The sequence below is a fragment of the Chelonia mydas genome, chromosome 1 (genome assembly GCF_015237465.2).
Source record: "Chelonia mydas isolate rCheMyd1 chromosome 1, rCheMyd1.pri.v2, whole genome shotgun sequence".
Lineage (NCBI taxonomy): Eukaryota > Metazoa > Chordata > Testudines > Cheloniidae > Chelonia > Chelonia mydas.
Window position 1 is genome coordinate 305,670,945 of NC_057849.1, and position 19,752 is coordinate 305,690,696.

A 19,752-nucleotide genomic window follows, 5' to 3' on the forward strand; every position below is an offset into this window, starting at 1 on the left:
AAAGTGTCAAGACTGGATTGCATAACCAGTATTAGGATTTTGCACTAATGACTTACCTAGTGATTCCATATTCCCCATGAAATCCACCCAGTGAGCCAGGAACACACAAATACATATAATACATATTGACACAAAGGTCTATGAATATTCTACAGGCCCATGTTGTCTGGCCCATCCCAATATAGCAGTCTTTGAAGTATCCATGATTTCAAGATCTGGCTCAAACATACAGATAAAATTCATAAAGTTGAAACAATAGTCCCCACAGATGGTGTGTGTATTTGCGATATCTGACACACAAAGCACCTGCTGAGAAGACCCTAAAATAACGATATAGGTGATGAGAGGGGGTGGGGTCTGGCAGTACATGGGACCAGCTGTAGCAATGGGACCCTTTGGATGCTGCCATCTGAGCCCCATACAACTACTGAAGTGGCTGGAGAGCTACCATTAAGCTAGGGGCATTCCAGCCTTCCTACACATGCTCCCCAAAGGATTGGTCTCTCTAGTGAAAGACAAATGCTAAACATTTCTGAAGAAAGGAGACTCAGACAGAGCTGCTCAGGAAACCTCTGCTTCTGAGCATGAGGGAAAAACCTGTGGAACCGCACCTGTAATGAGTGCTGGGGATGGGACCTGTACTCCAAGACTTGGAAAAGACAGAAAAACGGATATGAAGGGTGGGAAGGAAAAAACAAGTATTTCAGCACCTGATAGAGAAGCACATTACCACAAAGGAGAACCATAATTTAGCATATTCAAAGTGTGGAATCTGTTTTAAAATCTACTTCTTTTCTCGGAGGCTGTTTGAACACATCACAGAATATAAATTATGTGCCTGCTATTGTCAACATTCAGAAACTAGAAAATTGTGTGGGTACCTGCCCAGAAAGAGATCTTTAAAGCAAATACAGAATAACAGTATTAATGAAAAGCATAGCTATAAAGCTAATTATTACTGGCTGCCTTTGGATGTGACAAGCAGCTCAAAAGACAAGAGTTCTTCACTCTTAATTGAATAATCAGTGCAACAAGACTAAATTATCTTTATATTCAAAAAAATCTAATCAAACACCACCTGCTGCTCCCACATTGTATTCACATGTGTGTGAAGCAAGCACAATGGCTGTCACTTTGAATTATTACGTTTGAACATCTTCATAGACAAAGCACGGAACAAAAAAAAAGTAGCACAGGATCTCTGGTAGGAAGGACAGAGTAAATTTGTATGCTCATCACAGGGTCAGATTTCCAAAAGTGTGCAACCAAAAGTGTGCTCTCACTTTTTACACTCACTCAGCTGTCACACACACAAACTCTAGCATTTACATCAACCCTGTTTTGTGTACATACATACCTAGATACCTGGGCAAATTGGAGTCAGCAGCATGCAAAAGAATGCACGTATTTTGGGAGATCTCAACCATTACCTAATTCAGGGTGGTCCAACCTTTTCATTGCCATGGGCTGGATGCTAGTTGGCCCACCCTGACCTAATCCTCTCAAATTCTGTGTTTTCTTGTTAGAAGAAATTTACAACGTTAAGAAATTTAAACTTAAGAACTTTAAATGCTGTACTCTTGCTTTGCTCATCTAACACGCCGTTGGGGACACCCAGAGCCTCAGCAAGAGACATTTTTCTGCCTCCGAAGAGTGAGCTTAGCTGGAGGTTAAACGGTGTCATCTCCCTGACACACCGGTCTGTCTTCCTCACCAGCACACTCCTCAAGGCTCTCCCAGCCCAAACTTTATCCAGCAGGTAACCATCAGTGAATTCCAGCCCCCAAGCTCCTCAGAAATATTTCTCTGCAATGAACAGCATCTATCACTGTACATTCACAGAAGATATTCAGTTTGCTGCTCTTTTAGAAAGTCAGTACATTACAGCTTATTAGCTTGACTGGGGTAAACAAACCCTTCCTTTCAAATACAACCTAAGTAGGTTTACAGTAAAAATAAAACAAGTTGATTAACAAAAGGACATAGGTTAAGAGATACCAAGCAAAAGGGATAAAGGTAGAAATGGTTACAAGCAAACAGAAGTAAAAACAGGCATCTAACAGACTACAACTTAATACAGCAAGATACAGTCTTTGTTCTAGATAATTTCTCTAACCCAGTCTCCTTTTCAGCTTTTCCTGGCCAGGATCCATCACAGAGATCAAATTGCATGGTTCCTTTGTCTCCTAAACTGACAGATAAAGATGAAGTCTCTCTATGTTCCTTATATCCCCAAGAGATGTCTTTGTGTTACAAGGCAGGAAGGCCTCCTGGGGATTCAGTCTTCTGTGTCTCTCTGGGGTGCAGGACCAGTGTTAATTGTCTGCCTCTGGAGTTCAGGATCAGGATAGCCCCCAATGCTTTAACTCGATGGCTTTGTTTACTGCTAACATGTAAACTGAGGTAAACCTATATTCCTTTATCTAAGAGAGACCTGATTATCACTTTTACCTAGGCTAGGATTTCTGGTCTTAAACATGTTCTAGTAACATCATACAGAGGGAACTGGTAACTTCATATATAAAGTTAATGCCTGCATTTTACATTGATATTAATAGCCAGTGTGTTGTCAGTGTTCAAATGATACCTCATGAGGCATATTCTGTACTAATATCATTACAGTAGTGCATAGGGTGTGAATACAGGCGTACCTAGGGTCACAGTTCTCTAACACTTTTTTAAATTAAATGACTGAGTGTATGCTTAGGTCTGTACAAAGACAAGCACACGCCTTTACTCATTTGTATTGCTGTAGTGCCTAGGAGCCTTAGTCATGGGGTCCTCAGACCACTTCTCATTTTACATTGAGTCAGTATATCTAATGAACCTCCAGTCTCTTCCAGAAGAACAGTGAAAAAGGCGCTGTTGTTGTTTTTTTTTTTTTTAAATGTTCTGAGCAACCAGCAGAAAGCAAACAGAGCATCCCTATGTCAGCAAACTATCCTTGCCTTTATATTTGCCTTAGAAGCTGAAGACACCAGATATGCACAATATATGATTATTTACACAATGGCATAAATGTGTGCAACATTTTACAAAACATATAAAGATGGACTACTCCCCCTGAAGAATTTACAGTTTAAGGCCCCTATCCTGCGACTGACTATAAATGGAGGAATCCTGGTATCTGTATACAATCTGTTGCAGGATGAAGCCTCGTATTAAGACAAGATCAACAAGAGGTGACTGTGACCCTAAGAACTCCTCAATGAAAACTGGCAAAGGGGTCACTGTTCTACAACAGCATCTCCTATCATACCTGACAAACTCACTACACCTGGCACACTGCTTTCATAGTATTTAACTATAAAGAATGTCATGTGAGGTCTTCAATGAAGGCCAGGATCACACTGGTCATTAATATCATTGTGAAATGTCTTTACTGACACTATGTAAGAAGTTATCTATATATATTGGAAATATGGTTTAAAGTCTGAGTCAATGCAGGGTTGACAAGCAGATTTTGCCAGACAAAGGAAGTGTATTTACCTTTTGCCTCAGTTCCCATGTAACTTAAGCATTGTAAGCCAACCCAACGGAAGCTCCATTTGCATAAGAAGTCACAACATAAGGATGTGACGTCAATGAAGTCAGCACATCAGGGAACAAATCATGAGAGGACATCCTGACCCTGGAGACAAAACAATGAATCTGGGGGGATAAGAAGCAGGCAAAAGTACACTTCTTTATCCTTCACTAAGGAAGCAACAAGGACAGCACTTTTTGCTTTCATGAAAGAGGGATTTCAGCCATGTTGGTTGGAGATACAGAGATTGCTTTAGGGGAGATATACTACTTTAGACAAGGGTTTGGCCTGTTAAAATTAAATTTAGACTTAGGAAGCCTGTTTCCTTTTGTTTTATATGTAACCATTTCTGTTCCATTATTATCCTTACTCACTCTCTCTTAATCTTAGCCTTTGACAATAAATTTATGATTGTTTTCACTATAAATATATCTCAGCGCTGTGATGTTAGAAAGGAGCTGATCCTCAATTGAATCAAACAAGCTAGTATGTATACTGTCCCCTGAGGGACAGCAAACCTGGTAATTTCTGAGAGTATCCAGTGGTTAAGGGCTGGGAACTGCAAAGAGCACTCCAAGGACTCGGGGGTTGGTGCGTGCCTATCATTAACCTGAATAGAGACATTGAGGTCTGAGAATACCAGGAAGTCAGTGCTTATATTGCCAGAGGCTGCTGGTTTCATGGAGCTGAGCTACAGCAAGCAAAGATAAGACTGCTTGATGCTAAAGGCGGGTAGTGGTGAGGTGCCTCTAAGGCCTGGGTACCCCAGGCAGCGTCACAGTGAAAAAGGTGATAACTGTGAAACCTGCATGCTCAAATGAAGCCTATGTGTGTCTTTAGAGTGGCAAGACATTTGGTTGTTTGTTTATTTTTCTATTCTTGAATTGATATTTCTTTCGTTTTTCCCCTTTAATTTTACCTGATCTCTCCCGCCAAAGGAAAAAAAATCATATCTGAAACATGACAGGAACTTTTTATATTTTAATATTTCAATCCAACATATCAACAGATGTTTTTCCTGACTGAGAAGTGAGCAAGTACTGAATTTGGCCATGAAAAGATGATCTTACTGTAATTATATCACCTTATATAACAGGAAGCAGGTGACAAATATAAGATTTATCATACTTGACCAGATTATTGGAAGCACATTTTATTAATCTTGTTCCATTCTTGGCTTGAAGAGCTGCAAATGGTTTAAAACAAATATACAATTTTAATCCCATTTTTTCAAATGGAATATTGTCACTGAACTTGTGCAATAAATGGCTCTCTTCATTTGCTATAGTTCACCATTATTCTCAGGTAATCTTACTTCAGAACTGTCTGAAAGATGTATGTTAAATGTAACTGTAAGAAAAAATATTCTTTAAATAGGCTTAGCATTATCCTTTTTATGTAGTAACAAGGAGTTGCCATATAATCTCAAAAAAGAGATATAAGAATTGGAAAAGATATAGAAAAGGGCAACAAAAATTATTAGGGATATGGAAAGGCTTCCAGATGGAGAGAGATTAATAGCATTGGGACTTTTCAGCTTGGAAAAGAGATGACTAAGGCGGGATATGATAGAGGTCAATAAAATCATGACTGGTATGGACAGAGTAAATAAAGAAGTGTTATTTACTCCTTCTCATAACACAAGAATTAGGGGTCACCCAATGAAATTAATAGGCAGCAAGTTTAAAACAAACAAAAGGAAGTATTTCTTCACACAACGCACAGTCAACCTGTGGAACTTTTTGCCAGAGCATGTTGTGAAGGCCAAGTCTAACATAAAAGAACTAGGTAAGTTCATGGAGGATATGTCCCTCAATGGCTATTAGCCAGGATAGGCAAGGATGCAAAACCAAAACCATAATTGGAAGTATGTACTTTAGCTATGGATATACAAAGAGATGACTACTCTGTGTAAGGAGGACACATTTTCAAAGGAAGGATTCACATTTTCCTGTGAAGGATTTATTCATGCAACTCCCAATGATCTTTATAGGAATCAACTGCTTAAATTCAGGTTCCAAAATTTGAACCTTTAACCTACAGTGTCTGTAATGATATTTCATGGATAATACAATGGATGACTCAACCATAAAGTAGTTCTGCACAGTGAGAAAACAAAAATAGCATTTGTTATTCAGTGAAAAATAATATTTCACTGGGCAATTTGTCATTAAGAATAATTGAATTACTCTTCAGAGTGACAGCAATGACTTTTGATTTCAGCAAGATTTATTTTTTCTAGTACGATAGCATCCATTGACACAACTACTATAACAACCACAAATTATATGATTAAATCTTCGTAAGAACCTCTAATTGCTCTTCCAACCAGCAGGGCCCAACTTCTTATTCACCTTTTGCCTCGGTTCCCATGTAACTTAAGCATTGTAAGCCAACCCAATGGAAGCTCCATTTGCATAAGAAGTCACAACATAAGGATGTGACGTCAATGAAGTCAGCACATCAGGGAACAAATCATGAGAGGACATCCTGACCCTGGAGACAAAACAATGAATCTGGGGGGATATAAGAAGCAGGCAAAAGTACACTTCTTTATCCTTCACTAAGGAAGCAACAAGGACAGCACTTTTTGCTTTCATGAAAGAGGGATTTCAGCCATGTTGGTTGGAGATACAGAGATTGCTTTAGGGGAGATATACTACTTTAGACAAGGGTTTGGCCTGTTAAAATTAAATTTAGACTTAGGAAGCCTGTTTCCTTTTGTTTTATATGTAACCATTTCTGTTCCATTATTATCCTTACTCACTCTCTCTTAATCTTAGCCTTTGACAATAAATTTATGATTGTTTTCACTATAAATATATCTCAGTGCTGTGATGTTAGAAAGGAGCTGATCCTCAATTGAATCAAACAAGCTAGCTATGGGTACCCGCATGGCCCCACAGTATGCCAACATTTTTATGGCTGACTTAGAACAACGCTTCCTCAGCTCTCGTCCCCTAATGCCCCTACTCTATTTGTGCTACATTGATGACATCTTCATCATCTGGATTCATGGAAAAGAAGCCCTTGAAGAATTCCACCATGATTTCAACAATTTCCATCCCACCATCAACCTCAGCCTGGACCGGTCCACACAAGAGATCCACTTCCTGGACACTACAGTGCTAATAAGCGATCATCACATAAACACCACCCTATACGGGAAACCTACTGACCACTATACTTACCTACATGCCTCCAGCTTTCATCCAGACCACACCACACAATCCATTGTCTACAGCCAAGCTCTATGATACAACTGCATTTGCTCCAACCCCTCAGACAGAGACAAACACCTACAAGATCTCTATCAAGAGTTCTTACAATACAGTACCCACCTGCTGAAGTGAAGAAACAGATTGACAGAGCCAGAAGAGTACCCAGAAGTCACCTACTACAGGACAGGCCCAACAAAGAAAATAACAGAACGCCACTAGCCATCACCTTCAGCCCCCAACTAAAACCTCTCCAACGCAGCATCAAGGATCTACAACCTATCCTGAAGGACGACCCATCACTCTCACAGATTTTGGGAGACAGGCCAGTCCTTGCTTACAGACAGCTCCCCAACCTGAAGCAAATACTCACCAGCAACCACACATCACACAACAAAAACACTAACCCAGGAACCTATCCTTGCAACAAAGCCCGTTGCCAACAGTGTCCACATATCTATTCAGGGGACACCATCATAGGGCCTAAACACATCAGCCACACTATCAGAGGCTCGTTCACCTGCACATCTACCAATGTGATATATGCCATCATGTGCCAGCAATGCCCCACTGCCATGTACATTGGTCAAACTGGACAGTCTCTACGTAAAAAAATAAATGGACACAAATCAGACGTCAAGAATTATAACATTCAAAAACCAGTCGGAGAACACTTCAATCTCTTTGGTCACTCGACTACAGACCGAAAAGTGGCAATTCTTCAAGTCTCTAAGGTGCCACAAGTACTCCTGTTCTTTTTGCATTAATGAACTGTTAGAGCATTTACTTTTCTTGTTTTTTTGTAAATAATTTCTTAGCACCCTCATGTGCTGCAGACCAGCAGTCCTGCTCCACTGTCTCTGGTTTCTTGGCAATGATTACCCCAGCCACAGAATGCAATGGCTGCACGTTGGTCCGTTCACTGACTGCATCATCTCTTTGTTTCTAGTCTATCTGTCTAGAGCAGCCCAGTGACCCACCTCAACTGTCCTCCCCACGGAGAGGCAGGCACTGGCACGGGACCCACAGGCTTAAAATCTGGGAAGCAGATGCAATAACAATGCAGGGTTTAGCATGGAGACACTGGGGACAGATAAAGCCTCCCCAACATCCCCCACTGCCCAGCTTTGACCCCCATCTTTCCAACAACTCAGTGTTCCCTGCACTATTTTAACACTCCCCCTGACACATTCCCCCTCACTGCTCGGATCCCTCATATTCCCCAAGCTCTCCCCCACTCCAAGTCCTCCACCATGCCCATTTCTCTGAGCCCACCCTCCTCGCTGCTGCTATTCCAAGCCCCCTCCACATGTCCACTCCCCACCCCCACACATACACTAGCTCCACCCTCCTCCTTACCACTCAAGGCCCCTGGGAAGCGTGGAGAAACAAGGGGGAGGTGGGGCCCATGAGGAATGCATTTTCCAGCTGAAGGCAGGAAGGAGCAAATGAGTGGAGATGCAGAGTTCCTACCCCAAATCTGGGTCTAGAAAAGGCTGTATGCATTCATCTGCAGTGCAGGATGCTCAGAGAGACATGAATGGGCCCATTCATCTCAATTAGATGTTCTTAGCTAAATGACAACACTCTATGGAAATGGATACAGCCTGAAACAACAGCTCTGAGGTGTGTGAACTGCTCAGTTGTACTCAGTGGGGTGTTGGGGAGATGGGCTCAGACCCTTCCAGAGGGGCAGGGCCCGAATCCTGGCTGCACTCCCAGAGGATGGGAGCTGTTGTTGCCCCATTCTCCCCACTCCTCTTTGTGCAAAGTGCACCCCTCTCTGACACCCACATGTGGCCTTGAGAGATGGGGCTGTGAATATGGTGAACCTACCACCACTATGTGCCCAAGCCAGGACAAGGAGAGAAGGGGAGGGTGCTGCAGCTTAACTGGAGGAGAGAATATGGGACTGACAGATCCCCCCACCACAATCCCCGCACTTCCTCTGCCACCCATTCCCCCTCCCACTAATCCTTACCCCCTTCACCTGACCCAAGACCCCAACCCCTCTCTCCTCCCTTTAATCCCCTCCCCTATCACCCATCCCATGTATCTCTCTCCCTTCACTGCAGACCCAAACCCCTCTCTCCCTATTCCTCCCCACTCCTCCGACCACTAACTCTTCTCCGTTCATCCTTCCAACTCTCACGCTCTCTGTACTGTTCCTAAGCCCGCCCCATTCTCCCTCACTGCTCTTGTTTAATGCTTTGTTGTGTCTGGATCATCTGCCATATAAGATCTTGCACTAACACCAGGATAATCAACAAACTCCAGCTTTCTTGTAACTACTTATAACATGGTTTCTTCAGCTTCCTGGCTTCGTAGACAGTTCCCCAGGAGGTGTCCCTTCCAAGCAGCTGCCCCACGGAAAAAGCATGATGCCTGGAAGTATGATGCTAGAACCTTCATATTGTTACATCCATTCTCTTTCAAAGAAAACTAACATCCCAACAATAACATACACCTTTCAGATACTGTCCATCCTTGCGGTTACTGTGTTCAACATCTTATCAATTCGTCTGGCTATGCACCTGTATAAGAAGCTCATCACACCAAATCCCTCAGATGAGCCGATCTTTTAACAATCCACTTTCCTCTAGTACAGTTAGGTTCACTGGTGCTTCCCTGATACAGTCTTCCACCAGTCTGGTCAACCACTGTGTCTAGGTTTGGTGTTGCTGAAGCCTCTGTTGAAATACCTTCTTCCTCCTGTATTTCCTCTCGTATGTCCTTGACATACGTATACCTACTTCTAGTGACTCTGCTCAGGATTCTCCTGCTTTAGAATGCTAAGACTTGTGTTGTCCATACTGTCTTTTGTTTTCCTGAAGTGCCTAAGGTTTCGCCTCACTATCTCTCTATTGTCCATTTGCACTTGATATAATCTTTTGTTTCCTGGTTGAACCACTATAGCTTTCTGCTAAAACTTGAATGGGCCCATTTTTGTTAATGATTGCATGTGCACTTTGTTACCCAGCTCCAGACATGGCAGATCTCTCGCACCTCTATTGTCATAAAACACTTGTCTTTTTTGCCGTTTTGTCCATAATTCACCAAACTCCTGAGTCCACGCTCTAACGATTTCCCACTTGTCAGCCAGTGTCTTCATTCTCCGGCTCATCAACCTTTGGGCTGCATTAGAATTTAGGTCTTGTGAGGGAGTATTCCTGTAGTCTTGTTATGCTCTGCATGGGGCAGCATCTGCAGTTTTTGCTTTTTTCATTAGTTTCTTGGCAGTTTTACTGCTGATTCTACTTTGCTGTTTCTCTGAAGATACCCTGGTGATGATATTATGTGATCAAAATCTCAGGCCTTATTGAACTTCGAGCTGTCCTGAAACAAACTGTGGTCTATTATTGGAACACGATATTTGGTATCTTATACTGTGCAAAGTGTGTTTTTATCTTCCTATGAATGTTCTGGATCCTGTATCTGGTAAACAGTCTGTCTCACAGAAATTGGAAAAATAGTTTATGACGATCATGTATCCTGTGGCTCTAGCTAGTGTCCATGGATGTGCACTCATACAGGCAGGGCCACCCATAAAGGTGGGGTGGGGGCAAAGACAAACCTCTCAAGTATCCCACATTTGGTCCAAGTTGTTCCAAGTTCAGGGTCTTCTAGATTACTCCTCCCTCCTCCTTCTCTTTTCCCTGTATATTTTAGATCCGTGCTCTCAAAGTGTAAAATTGAAGGAGAAGATTGTCCAAGTTATTTCTTGCATAAGAATGTTCTCTGCCATTTTAAAAAATCCAAGAGTTTCAGAGTATCTTTACACTGCAACAGAACACCCACAACTGGCTTGTGTCAGCTGACTCAGGCTCGGGCTGCAGGGCTATAAAACTGCAGTGTAGAAGTTCGGGCTAGGGTTAGAGCCCAGGCTTTGGGACCCCTGCAGCCAGAGTCCAAGTCAGCTGACAGAGGCCAGCCACGGATGTTTTATTGCATATGGACATACTTCCAGTGGTCTAAGAAGTCCCTGGGCCCCTGCTGAAAGTTGCCCCCCTACTGAAACCTGAAATGGTGCTCCTGCATGGAATTTGAGCAGGAGAGGTCAGTTCACTCATTGAATTGGGAGGCTATATCTGCCCCTGGCAGGCAAAGAACAAGGAACATGCACAACACATTTTCTGAAAACTAAATGGCAGGGCTCAAAATCCCAGTTCATGGGTGCAGTTCAGGTTCAATGAGTGCAGTATAGTCTTTTGCGCCATCCAGTTGGTGTGACAACAGATTGTCTGGAAACTGTCTTCCTTCAACAGAGCCCTAGTCTTCTGTAAAGGCACATAGTGCATTTCACTCTTTTAGGTACATCACTTTGGCACCCATCCACCTAGAGTTACAAACTTTACTCTTAATAACTTTTTCAGTATTGCTGCCCCAAAGAGGCAGTCAGTGCCATGCCCTAGCTGAGATAAATCCCGAGCAACTGAAATTAGTTCGGGGAGGATCAATGTTTTCAAAAAATGTTGTAAAATGCTGTGGTATTTTTTTGGGGGTGGGGGGGTGGGGGGGGCCTGTATTTTGGAAACCACTTGTTCAAATGACCCCAAATTTGGAGCACTAATAGTATGCAGAAACTCATGAGACACAGCAAATTTCAAGACAATCTGAGTCAGAATATGGATTTGGGAGCACTTAGAATAGCCCACCTTTAAACAGAAAGCAAGCATCAGCCTTAACCATAGCGGAGCAGGTGGTCTGCTATAATGAACACCTTATAGCTTTGTTTGCACAACGCGCTTCGTTGGTATTCTAATTTTGTAAATGCAATGACACTCACCCTTCCTAATTCTTTATCTTCAAGGGCTAGGACCCCAGTGCTTTCTGTAAAGAGTTTTACTTTGACAACAGGCCGAGGGTGAGTAGTGGTGAAGTCTCCTTGAGTTCCCCATCTGTAATAAATAAAGTAACAGAATTTAGGTTTTATTTTTTAAAACTTTAAGACAATAGCTTTGCAATGTTCTGTAGAATACATGTTACTTTACTCCTTGGGCCTAGTTTTTAAATAGTGGAACTGTATATTTAGGCAAAAAAACATTTTGTACATTTCCAGCTGTACTTGGCTACCAAGACTATACATCTGCATCTGAAAATTGGGCTTCCTTTGTGATGGAACGTGGGTTTTGTACATGATTTTTTAATTAAAATCACAATTTGACAGATGGCATAATCAAAGCATTGCAACAATATCCTATTGGGAGAATGCAGTATCAAGCTTGTGGACAGACTTATGTATAACAAAGCAGAAGATCACATTTATTCTTCTATTGAAATATACTGAAATTATTAGGTTTAATATAATCTCTTGGGCATGTAAAAATTAAATTGATTTCTCAAGTGATTCACCCAATTGTAAAATTGGGCCCCAATCCTGTGAAGACTTATACATGGGCTTAACTTTGAAACTATTCACTTGTTTAAAGTTAAGCACTTGTCTGAGTGTTTGTGTAATCCAGGTGGTTTATACTGCAGCATTTGACTTTGTTTCTCCAGGAAAGAGGTAGCGAAACAGTGGGGAGGAGGCATGGATATTAGCTGGATACGCCATGTATTTGCATACCTGAAGAGATAACAGCAGGGAAACTCACTTAGAAGGATACAGAAACTTCCAGAACAGGGTGTGGCAGGTACTAGACATGATCAGTAGTTGTTTCTGAGGCTGTACATAAAGTTTTCATTTTGGGCAACTCACTTGGCACGTCACATTCTAGTCATCCTCTGAGAGTGGACCAATCAGAGAACAAGGGTCGGGAGCAAGGTTATAAATACCGGAGTTACAAAGAGCCCTGATTGACACAGGACCAAGGAATGTGTCTGCTGTGAGGCCTGGATCCCTATCACTCGGGATACAGTGCAGCGCTATTTCAGCTTTACTTAACTAGGGATGCCCTCTATTAGGATAGTGTTTGGACCGCTGTGGTGCGTTTTATGGATCTAGAGGGAGAGCTTGGGAGATGTGGGGAGCATTTATTCCTCCTAGAGGCCACAGAGCCTGGGGACCTTACATTGAACTATTTTGTCTCTGTGAAAAAGAGAGAGCTGGGTGCAGCCAGCTCCAGCTGTGGTAGGTGCACTTTCTGGATGAGGGTACCGATTCAGCAGCCCATCTCTGTCATACGTGCATACAGGGGGAAATGGTTCACATCTGGTTTCACAAAGATTGCGAAGAGCACAGCAAGCTACCGTGATGTGGACAGCACTGATGACACTGGCATCCAGATGGGTCTGTAGACATCTCCAATGGGGTTTCAATCTGTCAAAAGCACATTCAGAAACCATTCCGCACCAGCTGAGAATGCAATTAAAGCTTCTTTTGCCAGGTCCTATGAAATCAGGATATAGTTTCATAAGCAAAGGCAAAATGGTTTCATAAGCAGCATCCCCAATGAGAACAGTAGAGACAGTCACTCCATTTATGAAGTCATTTGGTGGTAACAGCATCCCAGTCTGTCCATGAATGTAGGCATTCGATCAGCAGAAAACCTGGCATCATGTATTTTTCCAGTGCAGCCTATACTGGCATCCATAAATCAGCCTCTATAGTCCGCAAGGAACTGCATAATAATGGAGCAGTATCATATGTGGTTTATGTACTTGTGCTCCTTGAGGATGCCCAAATATGGGTACATGAGCCCCAACAATGGCCCAAATGCAGTTTGGAAAATCAGTTCTCTCAAAACCAATGACTACTTCAGATATATTGTTTACACCCACCATCTTTGGGTAAATCACACACCTGATGGCCTCTTAAACCTCCATGACCACTTTACTCACTGTTGACTATTAAATGCCAAGCTGGTTAGCAACAAATAGCAACAAACCTGTAGCAGTCTGAGGTAGCCAACTTCTAGACAGTTTGTGGGTAAGTATGGCTTCCCTCATGCACGTGTCATGCCACTGGAGGGTCAGGGAAAGCTGCTCACAAGGCTCCAGAAATGTAGCTTTCTTCATGCAAAAGTTCTGCTGGTCACCCTGCAGGATGATGTGATCCCACCAGTCTGTGCTTGTGGCCCTGCTGCAGAAGTGCTGAGCTAGGTAGAGTACACAAGCGGCTTCACCCAGCTGCAAGACCAGCAACCAATGCTGTTACTCCATGTCTGTATTGCTCTCCTCCTCCACCAGGGGCCTTCAGTAGCTCAGAAACCGCCACTGGAATGTCTCCCAGTGTCTAACGGATGCTCTTCCTGTTTGCTGAAACAGGAGTGAAAATGCAAGGAAAAGAAGCTCTTCAAATAGTGACTTTTCCATGTTGCTGGCTCTGGTTATTAGGAGCATACAGACCCAAAACATAGCTCGGCAGGATGTGTTGCAGGCTGCTACAACTTCCTGTAACATTCAGGGCAGACAGTCAAGTTTCCCCACACTGTTCAAGAAGCAGGGGCTAAAGCATCCCCAGGTGTGGGGGATGCCAGGAAGACTGGGGCATGGCAGGAAATGGAGATTTGACTTGGGTCTACTTATTGTAGCGTGGAAACTTTAGCCATGTGGTTGGAGTCTGGGTCCAGAAATTCTTAACCTCCGGTCAATATGCAGTGTGGACGCTCAGGCCCTGGGTCTGCAAACCCAGGGTCCACTGGCTCAAGTCTCACTAAATGTGGGCTTATGCTGCAGTGTAGCATTCGCTGAGAGGACCTGTCAGCTATTAACCCACGGGTTGGAATTCTGCTAGCTGTGGAGATCCCCAGACTGTTTGTTTGCTAACAGGGTTCTGAAGGGCTGAGATGTGCCCTTTCTCAAGATCTGAAAAGTCCAGGGGACATACACCAACACGCACTATAAAGACTGAGAAATCATCTCTGAGAGAAGATCAGAGGGGAATGTATTCTGATGTTTGTTTGCTAAAGCATGGAAAATGTTATGTGGAAACCTTATGTTTGAATGTTTGTAACTGAAACAAAAAAGGGGGAACGTCTATACAAGGAACACCAATAAATTTATTGTCTCATAGGTTTGTTTAAACGATACTCATATTATTCCAAATACTATTTACAGTGTTTTATAGGATATATAAGTATACGATTCTGTCATGGAGGGCATGGATTCTGTGACTTTCCAGGACCTCCATGACTTCTGCAATGGCAAGGCTAGACCAGCTGCCAGTTCCCCCTAGAGTATTTTTAGTAAAAGTTAGGGACAGATCATGGGCTTCTGTGAATTTTTGTTTATGGCTCTCGACCTGTCCTTGACTTTTCCTAAAAATACATGTGTCAGAATTTTAACCTTAACTATATACAATGTTTTGTGTGTGCATTAAATGTTTGCTTTACTAAGAAAGTGTATAGTACTCTTTCTTTGAAAATTAACTGGGGATTATTAATATCCATTTATCAAGATTTTAAATACAATAGCTCTGAGGTTTAACTCTGTGTAATGCTTTCTGGAAAGTCTTGAGAAGACAGAACTCTGAACAGTGCAGTCAGGTGAGAATAAAGAATAAAGCTGAGGTGAAAGAAGAGGGGAGCATATAGTTATAGACAAGATTGCCAGACCATCCCCCGTCCGTTAAATTTGAAGGACTAAGCCCTTAATTTACATTGTTGGAGAAGAAAGCACAGGAGAAAAATAAGTTTCAAGAAGCACCATAAATTAATGTAGAAGTAGAGAAAATGTTAAACACAAATATGCTTGGAAGTAAAAATGGTTACTTACAATAGAGTCTGTAGTTCTGTGAGATTCGCTTTTAGAAAAGCACATGTATGGAAATAAACTTACAAGCTTCTAGTCAACAACGTCTGTTGGAGTTACTTGGCTCCCCTACTCTGGGCTCCAAAGGTAAAGTGAGTACATGGCTTACCAATTAGATTGCAGCTTTTTCAGAACAGGGACCGTGTTCTCCTATTTGTTGGTACCGCACACAGCACAATGGGGCACCGATCCTGACTGGGGTCCGTGGGACACTCCCCAAATATAAATAATAAATTTTAATGAATAAGTGGCCCAGACTCCCTTCAGTTCTTTCCACTAACTTCTTCAGCTTTAGCTAATTGTTAGCCTGAGACTCTCAAAAAGTGGGGAAGATGTATGGGAAGTGTGAATCCATATGGGCAGTCATCTCAGAGGACCACATTTGCCATAGAAGTAACATTTTTTTCCTCCTTCAAAAATGTCTCACATGGATCCCAAGTACTGGAAGATTAAAAAGCAGTAGTGACCCCCCTGGAGATGGATCTCTGGAGTATTAGTAGAAAAGTGATTTGAAGGACCTCCACTTCTGAATTAGGCTTCAGACCTAGGGGCCAAATTCAGAAATAATGTGTGATGGTAAATATAGAGCTTCAAGCAGCAGCTTTGCCTACTCTCATGATATAGATATTATGATGACACACTCTGGAGTCTGATTTAGAACTACAAAGAGGAGTTCCACAGGTGGCTGAATGCATGCCAGATGACAACAATCAAGTCCACAAACCTATCAAATGATTCCCTTTGGACAATTTGGTGATATGGACTGAACCATGGTCTTATCCTCATCTGCACGCAAGGCTTTGTCTACATTGGATTTATTTGCAGAATCTCCCATGGTTAGACAGAGTGGTGAAACACTGCTGGTCCTGTCTACATTAGATGGGCACTCCACTATTGCTACCAGTGTTCTATAGTAAGCAAGCCCTTAGCTAAATTGAGTTCCTGAGTGGTCATTAAGGCTGCTAATCATAATTTGGGCTTTAGGAGTCTGCTAGGACATTATCTTTCCCTGGTACGTGAACTGGGATGATTTGATGGCAAATGCTCCACTCTCAGGACAAAACAGCTTCTTGGCATGGCTATCTCAATAAGGCTACTCCTAAGAGATTGCTGTAATCTGTCGCCATGGTGACATTCGTCAAAACTTGGACAACTTTGGAACTGATCAGAGGGAGGAAAGACCTGCAGCACATAAATGTGGCACCTTGTCTCTGCAGAATGCACAAGCTTTGAACAGCGTGACTGTAGTTTAGGTTAGCACACCCTCTCTCCCTCTACCTTCAGGAGAAAGGTGAGGAGGGAATTCTCTGACTGGCATGTTTCTCCTATCATACCTCAGTCCTGAATGGCTAAGTTGTCCATGATGCCAAGATGGGAACGATATAAATAATCAGCCCTGCACAGGCTAGGACATAACCCAGTAAATGGTGCCACAGAAGTACAAAGCCATGAGATTTAACAGCCACAGGAAGAATTACACAACTCCTCTGAGGCTCGGCTCTCAGAGCATATTGTCTTCTGAATGGTATGACACTTGTCTGCTGGGCAGAAAAATGCTCAGGATAAATCCAACGTTTTCTGCCAAGAAAAATATGATTATATTAAGCCTCAAGGCCTAAAATTCTATTCTACTCTATTCAGATTTTTCTATCACATCCGTCCCTAAAGGACCTAAGTACCGTGAACAGCATTTGTACATTCTTCATAGCAGAGGACACTCCTTGAAATGACTGAGCTCTCGTCAGCTGATCGTCTAAATATAAGTAGACACAAATGTACAAGTAATACACTGGCATTTTGTGAAAAACATCAGCACTATAGAAAAACAAAAGGGTAAGACAGTATTTGTAATGCTCTGACATAGAAAAGGAGATATTTCCAGTGAGACAGATAGTGATATGAAAATAGGGGTAAGAAAGGCCAATGTCATCTTCTGATGGCATGGTCCAAATATTCCAACCCGTGGCCCACCTATACCTTCTTGGGAATCTTGTCTGCTTCATGGGGCTCTAGGAAACAAGACTGATGGGTTGATTGAGAATCTGCAACCAGTCTGTCTTGTAGATATGTATCCCCTCCCTTCCCCATCCACAATCCATTATAGGGGATTCCTATATGAGAAATACTCAGGGACAGCCATTTTGCAAAACAAGCTGTAAGAAAGGTCCCTCAGTAGTATAGAAGAAAGTGATTCTACTCCCGTTAATACATTCACCCTGAGAGCCACCTTTAGAGAGGTAAAGCCTTGGTGTCCAGGAACCACAACATTGGTCTTGCTGCTATGAGACCTTGAGCTTGAGGCCCATGCAGGAGCTTTACTGGGGCTGACCACTGTGGAATATGACAGATCCAGCTTTACCAACAAAGCCATGGCTGGTCCCACAATGCCAAAAAGACATATGGCCAGGAAACAATGCTGGAGGAGTCTCCACAGTAATCAGTACCAAAGAAACTGGCACTGATGGAGCGGACACTGTGGCATCACCCCTTTCTTGAGGTACCAAAACAGTCCTAGAGAAAGACTTAGTTATGGCACCATGCTTCTCCATGTTCCCTGATGTCAAATGGGAGCAACAGGGTCTGTTGACAAAGTGTTTCTTCTGCTTTTCTCTCCTGGCCAGGAATGAAAAAACATACATCATGAAGCTGACAGAGTCAATAGCCTTAGACCACTTAGCAGTATTAAGCATAAAGGTGTTCCAGGAACTGATCTTCATGCTTGTTGTTGACGTAGTGAGAGTACAGACTAATTCTTTAACCAGATCTAAAAACCACTTATGGTGAGCACCTCTTTGGAACTCAGATATCTTTCAATGTTGACTGTGCTGGACACTCATTACCAGACTCTGTTGCCTGGGCCTTAAGAGCATCCTCCACCAGAAGGTGTTTGAAGCAGCCCTCCTGATCTTTTGAGATTCTGTTGAAGAAGGCGGGTTATAGAGAACACCTATGAGAATGATGGCCTTCTCCCAGACACTGAAGACAATGACCATGACTATCGATCACCAACATCAAAGCATTGAGTGAATCACAAGGCTTGTAGTTCATCCTTTTCACAGCACGAGCCACATCACCACTCATATTAATAGAGCCCAGACAGGAATAAAGCAAAACCAGCCCAAGACTGCCCAAGAAGCGAAAAGACAAAAAAGGGAATCAGCTGAAGAGGACTGGGGCTGTTCCTCCTTTGGAGGTTAGAAGGAACTAAAGGGCTATTGGAGGCATTCCCCCTTTTATAGTCTCATAAACCAGAATTAGGGGAAAAGAAGTGGCCAAAACAGACACTCCTTGCTAGAAACTCCATGTTTCGCTCCTCCCAAAAATGGCAATGTATATCAAGGATCCAGTTATCAAAGGAGGAATGAAAGTTTCCATTACACTATGCATTTTGAATTACAGTATTATAGACTCCTAGATAAAGCCCTGCAAATCTGGTTTATATCTGCTACTTTACATCTGCAGACCATGTTTGTGGATCGCAGATTGGATGCAGATACAAATTTTGTATCTGCACAGGGCTCTCCTCATAAATAGATACGTAGGACAAAAAAGGACTTCAAGAGGTCATCAAGCCCAGCCACCTGTGCTGAGGCAGAACCAAGTATACATAGAAAATCCCTGACAAGCGATTGTCTACCCTCTTCTTAAAAACCTCCAGTGATGAGGATTCCACAACCTCCCTTGAAAGCCTATTCCAGTGTTTAATGATCCTTATAGTTAGACAGTATATTCCTTATATCTAACATACATCTCCTTGGCTTCAGATTAAGTTGATTATTTCTTGTCCTATCTTAAGTTGACATGGAGAACAAACAATTACCGTTCTCTTTATAACAGCCCTTAATATATTTGTAGACTATGATCCAGTCCTCCATCAGTCTTCATTTCTCAAGACTAAACATGTCCAGTTTTTTTTACCCTTTCCTTATAGGTCAGGTTTTCTAAACCTTTTATCATTTTGGTTGCTCTCTTCTGGACTCTCTGTCTACATCTTTTTTAAAGCGTGGCACCCAGAACTGGACACAGTACTCCAGCTGAGGATGTAACAGTGCCAAGTAGAGTGGGACAATTACCTCCTGCATCTTACATATGACACTCCTGTTAATACATCCCAAAATGATACTAGCCTTTTTTGCAGTTGCATGACGTTGTTGGCTCATATTCAATTTATGATCCACTATAGCCCCCAGATCCTTTTTGGCAGTAGCACTGGAATTCAGAACAATTCCCCATTTGTCAAGGTCATTTTGAATTCTAATCCTGTCCTCCAAAGTGCATGCAACACCTCCCAGCCTACTGTCATCTGCAAATTGTATA

General features: G+C 42.5%; 1 protein-coding gene across 26 annotated transcripts in view; it reads right to left on the minus strand.

The window, feature by feature from the left end:
• Positions 1 to 19,752, minus strand: part of CADPS2 (calcium dependent secretion activator 2) — a 556,952-nt gene that overhangs the window by 264,021 nt on the left and 273,179 nt on the right. For all 26 annotated transcript variants that reach the window (XM_037888978.2, XM_037888976.2, XM_037888967.2 and 23 more), the window contains exon 7: positions 11,531 to 11,642. In XM_037888978.2, coding sequence (XP_037744906.1) covers positions 11,531 to 11,642 — 112 coding nt within the window. The remainder of the gene's footprint in view (positions 1 to 11,530; positions 11,643 to 19,752) is intronic.